This window comes from Mixophyes fleayi, chromosome 2 (genome assembly GCF_038048845.1).
Source record: "Mixophyes fleayi isolate aMixFle1 chromosome 2, aMixFle1.hap1, whole genome shotgun sequence".
In the NCBI taxonomy this organism is placed as follows: domain Eukaryota; kingdom Metazoa; phylum Chordata; class Amphibia; order Anura; family Limnodynastidae; genus Mixophyes; species Mixophyes fleayi.
Window position 1 is genome coordinate 185,176,359 of NC_134403.1, and position 8,928 is coordinate 185,185,286.

The 8,928-nt window shown below is 40.5% G+C and overlaps 1 protein-coding gene across 2 annotated transcripts in view; it reads right to left on the reverse strand.

Moving 5' to 3' along the window:
• TRIM37 (tripartite motif containing 37) overlaps nt 1-6,893 on the reverse strand; it is a 151,485-nt gene extending 144,592 nt beyond the window's left edge. For both annotated transcript variants that reach the window (XM_075195073.1, XM_075195072.1), the window contains exon 1: nt 6,516-6,893. In XM_075195073.1, the coding sequence (XP_075051174.1) occupies nt 6,516-6,674 (159 nt within the window). In that variant the 5' untranslated portion in view covers nt 6,675-6,893. The remainder of the gene's footprint in view (nt 1-6,515) is intronic.
• Between the last annotated feature and the right edge of the window lie 2,035 nt (nt 6,894-8,928).

Below are 8,928 nucleotides of genomic sequence, written 5' to 3' on the forward strand. Positions count from 1 at the left end.
CGTTCATTCACCTTCACTAGCCAGGAATTCATCGGCTAATGCTGCTGCTTTCTCTGGGGTAGTGGGATTTCTGTCCACCACCCACTCTTTAATTTCTGGAGCCATTTTATTCATTAGCTGCTCCAATATAAAGATGTTTTTAATGTCTGTTACAGTTGTTGCTTGCTTCCCTTTTAGCCACTGATTACAGTTTCTTTGCAATAAACTGCTAAATTCCGTATAAGAAGAGTCACTGCTTCTTGCCATATTTCTTAATTTAGTGCGGTAGGATTCAGGGGTGATCGCATATCGAGCCAACAATACTTTCCTAATCTCCTGGTAGTCTCTCGCTTGCTCTGAGCTCAGGGCATGATATGCCTCCGCGCTCAGCCCATCAAACGAAGTACCAAATATTTTGACCACTCCGTCACAGGTATATCATGCATTGCCATCATGGACTCAATAACTGAAGGCGAGTGTCAATGTCCGTGGCTGATTCCACAAAGCTTGGTACATCGTCATATCGCAATCGCAGCATCTGTCTTTCTTACAAATACTGACACCGATGCCATTGCAGATACCATGACTGGTCTACCCAGCGCTGCTCCCAATACTGCTGCCCTCTCATGTGCAGCAGCTCCTGGTCCAAGAATATCCAACCAAATCTGCAGCTGTTTCGTGTTGGCGACAGTTATTGCAGCTGCCTGGGTTGTCACCCCCCCGGGTCCATTACTGGATTCCCCTGGTGAGTCCTGAACCGCGTCGTCCTCCTCACCAGGGTTTTCCACATCCCACTGAGCCAATTTTTCGATTAGTGACCCCCTGGTATCCATTGAATTGATCTCAATTTTTCTTGCCTGACAAAGTACCTGCAGGATTCCCTTCTTGGTGTTTCCGTATGTTTGTGCTGCTGCCTCCATTCTGCCGTGCCTTTCCAATTCCGTGCTCGTCACTGCGCGATCCAACCGCTTGCCACCAAATGTGAAGATACGTGTTTCCCAAATCACTCAGGACACGGTATTAGAGGAAAAATAGAAGGATGATTTATTCTGCAGAACCAGATTAAATACAGCACGGGCCCTTAACGATAGCAGGTCCAACAAGTGAGGAAATCAGTTCAAATAAATCCAGTGAGATAGGTTCCACAGCACATCTCTGGCAGAGCATCACCTCTTGGCCAAAGTCAGTCACATACATGTCCCGCTCCCAGGGTAGCCTCTTTCAAAGAAAAAAAAAAATGACTGAGTCGAGCCTAGTTAACAGGATTGTTGCAAATAACTTTAGACAGACGTTAAGCAGCAAAATGAGTCTATAGCTGCAGAAAGCAGTCTTCACCCTGTTGAGAAATTATTACAATTTACCCAGGTAGTGGCCTCACCAAATTTTAAGCCTTATCAAACAACAGGACCAGTATGCAAGTGTGGGACAATAATTTATTTATAATAGGAGGCTGTGGAGCAATCTAGACTGTTGCAGTGCTCTTAAGATCCCTTTAAATCTCTCCATATTGAAGTGTTACTGGATATTTGGTGAAGCTAACCCTTAAGAGTAAGGATCTAAAGGTATGTGTTACACTTCGGGTAGCAGTGATGTTTAGCAGTCAGGATGAAGATTTGTACCTCTTTGTTGCCTTCTCCAAGTGGCCAAGCTTGTAAAGATACCTTGTATTGTAGCCTTATGGACCTCCCAAAGAATCGATTGCAAGGTTCCTCCAGAGCTGTTATGTGTGTATTGCTTGCATAATCTCGAATGCGTTAATTTGAGGTGCTAGCACAATGTGTGGGATTGCAATATTGAAGTTCAGTGATCAGACCAGGACACGTTCTCAATATTCAATACCTTTCGAGTGGATGTGATTAATAAGTTAAAAATTTATACGAGAGTATACATTGTGTGGGGAGGAAAAATGAATGAACTCACGACACTTCATTATGGCTGAGGCATTAGGATCGGAAATCAGGGACTGATACAACGTTAAAATCTCCACCCACTATAATTTGCCTCCAGGAAATCTGGTACATTTGCTGAAAGAATTCTTGCCTCAGTATATGCCACCAATATATGATAAGTGATGTGGAATGCCTAATCATTATATAAATGGGACTTATGCAGTAACATGGTTGTGTTGCTTGAGGGATTTATAAACCACAAAAGGGTGTGGATTTTTAAGGTGTGTTTCTTGAAGCAATACCATATCAGTATTTTGTCATTGAAGTGTTGTAGGGCTACATTGCATCCATTTAGAGAATTGGGGCTGATTACGTACAATTAAAAGATTTTTATGTTCATGGTGAGAAAGTCCGTTAGGAGGATTTCAGTATGAATGAGGGGGAACAAAAAAATGACACTCGAGAGCGAGTGTCATATCCATATCTATGTGTTAGGCTGAGTACGCACTACATAATTTTCCAACCAATGTGTTATCTACAACGATTTTACCAACGACTGAAAAAAAAAAAAAAAAAAAAGTCACGATCAGCATGCCGATTCATGTGTACACACTATACAAGTTTTAAAAGAATTATCCTCCGATATGTGCTCTTCAACTATCATTACTGTCGGCTGAAAAGATCATGACTCTGTAAACCCTATGGAGATCCCGATCATGAGTGCATACACACTACAGGATTGAAAGGATGCCATTCCATAGCTGAACTAGAGCAAAGCTAACGATAGTCTGTGCTCTGGAATAACAATCGTTTATCATCTAAGTGTACACACTAATATCAGGGTAAACGGTCATTTATCGGGCGATTGGCAGAAAACACTGCAGTATGTACAGAAACGTAGAAACGAAGCCAAACGAAGAAAAAGGGTGTGAGAAGTGCACACCTGTTTAACAACTGAATAGATAACATCAAACATAACAATAATAGTTAAACTAGGCAATGTGAAGTTTGAACAGTAAAAATCCTATTTAGGTAGCAAAACTTCAAGAGGCTTAACTGATAATATATAACTGGGCTCTTTAAGCTAATCATGGTAAGGCAATAATATAGCTGTGTGGCTCAAAAACCTGAGGAACAGCTTTATGCATAATAGATGCCTAGCAAAGATTAATTGATCACTTTCTAATTCACAAATTTAAATATTATTAGGTACAGAAGATTCTGAGTGGGTGATTAAACATGGATCTGTGCTCCTTAGATATGTAGATTCATGTTTGAGAACACTCTGGAAAGGAACACTTCTTTTTTCACTACAGAAGACAAAAGTTGACATGGGATTTCTAATGAGGTCCAGTTTTTGGAGAAGTTCAGCTCCATGCTAAGGATTTCTTATGGTGCGGGTCACACACTCATGCAACACAATCAAGTGGGAGGGCAATGCCCATTTAGAGTGGATGTCCTAGTTCCAAATTGTTTTGTAATGTTGATGGGTGCCAAGTCCTGAAACAGCTGGAGGTTAGCTCCTGAACATGGAATTGCAGGGACATATCAAGAGGTAGTCATTATTTTTGCTTTTATTTTGAGGAAGTAGAAGTTATATGGAGGCTGGTCCATTGTAGATTAGGGCCACAACGTATTCACTGAAGTATCTGGGGATAATTATTTAACTAAGCCGTCCAAGTATGTTGATAGCTCAGAGACTACCATTTCCAATATATTTTCAATTGAATCTGTTTGAGTTATCTTGTCAGAACATAAAATGAGGCACCAATGACTTATGAATTGTTGTGGCAATCATTAATGATCATCATCATTTATTTATATACCGCCAGCATATTCTGTAGTGCTTTACATTTGGGAACGCAGTATTCAAACAATACTGGGTAATACATACAGACACACAGAGAGAAGGGCCCTGCCCACAAGCTTACAATCTATTAACAATGGGAGTTTGATAGATGCGGTTAAGTGCTACATATTGCATATTAGTCCAGCCAGATTGCAAAGGTAAAAAGTGCTTACTGGGCTATATTATCCAGTCACACCACAATGTTGGTCAGAGGTTTGTTGTCTTGTATGAAGTGTGTAAAGGGTGGTAATAGGGTACACTAGAGAGGTTAAGAGGGTGGTTGGAGAATTGTATCAGCTTGCCTGAAGAGAAGGGTTTTCAGAAACCGCTGGAAGGTTTGAAGACAAGAGGAAAGTCTTATTGTGCAAGAGAAGGAATCCAACAAAGTGGGTGCAGCCCGAAAAAAAGGTCCTGTAACCAGGAATGGTAGCATGTAATGAGTGTGGATAAGAGAGAGGAAGATCTTGTGCAGGTGTCGAGTTGGGTGATATTTTGAGACAAGTGAAGAGATGTATGTTGCAGTTATATCGATGGCCTTGTTTGTTAATAGGAGTTTATTAGTTTTCGTAGTGGTAGAGATAGCGAATAGCAGAGGACCTAGGACTGAGCTTTGCGGTTCTCCAACTGATAAATGTAGCGGAGAGACTGTGGATCCAGAGAACCTAACACCAAAAAAGCGATTAGATAGGCATAATGAGAATCAGGATAGAACAGTGTCCTGAAGACCTAGGGATTACAGCATTTGTATGAGAAGAGAGTGGTCAAAAGTGTCAAATGCAACTGAGAGATCCAGGAGAATTAGAAGAGAGTAATGGCCTTTTTATTTAGCAGTGATCAAATCACTGACAACCTTTTTCAGTGCAGTCTCTGGAGTGTTGGGAACAAAAGTCTGACTGAAGAGGGTCCAATAGGTCATGAAAATATGTGAGGCAAGTATAGGCAATTCTCTAGAAATGCTTGAAGAGGCATGGGAGCTGAGAGATGGGATGGTAATTTGAGAGTTTGGGTCCGAATTTTTCTTTTTTCAAAATAGTAGTAATCACTGCATACTTGAATAATTATGGGGACAATAATAATTTATAATTAGCTTATGGAGGCAAATTTCCCATTACATTAAGGGACAATAATATTTGATTGCCAGCATGGAGGAACAATTGTTTATGATGGGGATAACACTTATTATATGGCACTTTTATTTCTTCACCATAACATTCCCATGCTAGCAGTAAGCTTTTGTTTTAGTATATGTTATAAATAATTTATAGGGGCATATTCAATTGTCCGCGGTTTCCGCTGTGGAAAAACTATTACCAGTATTACGGTAATAAATAGTAAGCCAGATTTCAGCTCGCAGCTCCCTGAGCTGAAATCCAGCGAGAAAAGTACCGTAATACCGGTATTTACGCGCATTATTACCGTAATGACTGTAATAGTGCGCGGGGCGCATTACTTTTGGCTGTAAAGCCAACAATTGAATATGCCCCATAGTGTCATATGCCAAACATCACTTTTAGATCCACATGTTCATGGGAGGTTATTGTTATAGCATCAATTTTATTTAAACAATTTTTCTGTTTTTTGTGAGGCTATTGGGTTATTACAAGGCTCATGTTTAGTATCCTTTTTGAGCCCTTTATTGTATCTTTTGTAATCACATACAACTCAAGTATACTTGTTGTTTACTATAGGGATCTTCTAGGACTGTGCCAGAGACCTAAAAACATTGCGAGTCACTGTGCTGTCCACTTTAAAAAGCTACATTTGCCGATTATTGTTACACATTGCTTTCTTTTATATAGGGAATTGGGGAAGGTAAGTATTACTCCATAGCGACAAAACACATTGGGCCCACTGCATCCATACAAGTGTACCAACATCTACCGTTAGTCAAACTTAGAAGTTATTTGTGCGTTCCACCAGTACTTCCATGTAGTAATGTGAAAGTACATTACTACATGGCGATGCCATTGGATTTCACCATAGAAAGCAACATTAGAACTGCTTACATTCGAACACACCGTGGATTAAGTTCTCGCTTACATCTTATCTACACTACCCTATGGATTTATTACCTAGGAGCCTGGCTACAGGTAGATAGACACACTGTGCCTAACAAAAAGTTATTTTTCTGTGTTTCTCTGTTTTAACTTATTGATTCACTTGCTCAATTTTTGTTATTATATGTCTTATTTAGCTGTATAATAGATGTGATTTTAGACATTTTACGCAATTGAAGTGGTGATTTAAGAAATACTTTGATCATTAGTATCAGGATGTGGGAGGGTTCAGCTATGAATCAGTAGGAGTTGTGCCTGGGATTGGGATAGTAAGTATACGATAGATCACATAATTTGTGAAATGTCTCTATTGAAGAGTTGATGGGTGGACACATCCTTAATAGGGGATTATCACCTTTTAACATTCCACACCAGATATCTTTGTCCTGGGATACAGCTCCAGAACTATTTGAATTTATTTTTTTTAATCCTAAAATCGCTGTAAAGGCAGGGGACAACTTCATGCGGAGGATTAGCAAACACTGACAGCTCCTTTAAGTGTTCACAAGGTTAGTGGTTTTTCAGAAAACACAAATTATTACAAGTTTTGAAAAATGGTCATTAATTCTACGACCAATGCTTTACCCTGCTTGTATAATACTGATGACATATTCAGGATAGACAACATTTCAGAATCATAACTGACAATGAAGATAGAGTATTGCTGTTATGTTGCTTGTGAGTTTTTATACATGATATCTTAAGACACCTGTCAAAGCCCCTTCTCCTCCCCCCTCTCACCTCCACGCTCTGCTCGTCCATCTCCTCCAGTTTGGGGTCTTTAATCTTGCAGTACTGAAGAGATTTCTTTCTGGACCTGAAGTAGGTCAGGTACTTGATGGTGCTACAGAGACAGGTAAGAAAATTATCAGTAAAACGCCCCCTTTCAGCTGCAGACATGCAGCAGCCGGTGGAGGGGTAGAGAAGCACAAGGCTAAGAGAATGCAGGCAGTAGATGAGGCTGAGTACAAGGGCTGCTGCCTGCCTTGGTGAGTGGATAAGGGGGAGAGGAAATAGGACACATATGACCGCCGCCGTTTACACCATCAAACCCTCGGCCGCCATATTGAACCGCGGCTCGTTACTGAGAGACGAGCGACGCCAGGGGAAAGCGAGCAATGGAGAGGGCGGCGCCAGTGACGTCAGGGCGCTGGGGGCGTCGCAGAGCGTCGCTCAGTCATTCATGTGTACAGGCTGATAATAATGAGAGCTAGAAAATGGGAAATACAAAAGACGTGATATCCAGTAGGCTTTTAGCAGAAGCCCACATTGCAGAGGCTGTACATGGAGTGATGTTATCTAACGTGCTTGGGCAGGTCTCAGGAATCGAGATGTGACCGCCCATTGGTTATCAGCCTGTAGCTTTTTATTATTTTAAGTACATAATTCAAGCAAGCACCTCCTTGTGAACAGTTGTACACAGTAGAATGTTACTGAGCAAATTTACTGTAATTCTCTAATCTGTTATTTTTTTCTTCTTTCTAAAACCTGGGCAATAAACACATCTGGAATTTTAAGTGTTTTATTCAATTTTTTATTGTATTTACTTTATTACTATAAGGCCTTCCAGTAGTTTAACTATAACTGCTCATCATCAGCAAATGCCTTTGAGAGATAAAAACAATCCTGAAATTGCAAACTGGCAATTTTTGGGTAATCATGAAGGCTAATACATTTTACATTCTTCATGACTGTTACCATTGCAGTTTACAGTTCTAAAATGTATTTTTCTCCTCCCAGTAAAACAATTATATCAGTGCACACATATACCTTTACCACACCATTGCTGGACTACTTGCCTAAATATACCCCACAGCAATATGGATCTTCCAAACCCCCACCACCATCTGCTCTTTTGTACTAAAGCTGGGTGCATACTACAGAAAATTACTACAGATGCGATTTTACCAATGACTGAAAGTCCCGGAGAGCATGCAGATTTATGTATAGACACCTAAACGATTTACCTTCAGATCTGTGCTCTTCATCTCTCATAACCATCTACAGAAAATATTTTGACTGCATTATATTGGCTGAATATTTTATTTTAATATTATGCTGTCTGTGTTCAGCACTAGTGGATTGTTTTTGCAAATATCTCGGGTAGATCTGTGGTGGTGAAGAAGCTTGTCCATCTGTCGCAGTAGGCGTCGATGCTGGAACCCTGTTCACCTAGCGAAAGTCAACACAAAAGCTAGTACTATCTGTTTTTTGGACAAGCACTGTGGACCAACACCATTCGCTCATGGACAGTACAATGATCCCCAGACCCAGCTTACCTTTAACTTCTGTTTACTACCACCCTTTTTCCAGACCCACTCTGGAAAAACTTCTATTCATTTTTTGGCCACTTATCTAGTCCTCACAGTTCGTAGTGGAAAGGCCACTGGGTTTCTGGTGTCTAAATCTGTTGGACCCATCAAGTCTATCCCTATATTCACAAAGGGATCCCAAGTATTGGAAGGGGAATAAGAGGTTTCAGTGTCTGGTGCCTAGCGGTTGTCACCTCATAGAACACAAAGAGAAAAATCCAGCCTAGCCAGCTTTAAACACAGGCCTCTCTCTTGTTCTCTCTCCAAGTGACTACCTCAGTGAATGATATGCGCAAGTTTAACACCTATTTTCTCAAGAAGGGAGTGGGAACTTCAAGTTGCAAAAAGTCATCACTTGTTTGTTTATCTTTGTCTTTTCCATAGGGTACTAGGTTCTTCCACACAGGAGAACGACCATTCACTACATCCACATTTTCAAATGCTTTATGCAAAGCAGGATCTTCCCTTCACATCACTCTGAGAGTGTAGAGGGTTTAATACAGGTTTAATACATTTTCATTAATATCAGACAACTTCACATTCTCATATCAGGTTGTGCTTTAACACACTCCTTCACTAGACTTTCTTGCAAGATGTGGTCCATATGATCCTTCCGCTATCATTTTAGTAGCTTTCACTTGGGACAGTAAGTGGTAAAGAGAGGTATCTCAGAGGTTTCTCTATGGACCTCTGAGGCATCAGGCAAAACATCTGATGTCTTCACTGCACAGAGGTCAAAAAAGGCTCTGCCTATTAATACAACTTCTTGTAAGTATGGACACACCTTCACTTTCAGGGTGGTGTTCCACCTTTCTAAAATCCCTTTTGTATATACTTAATGT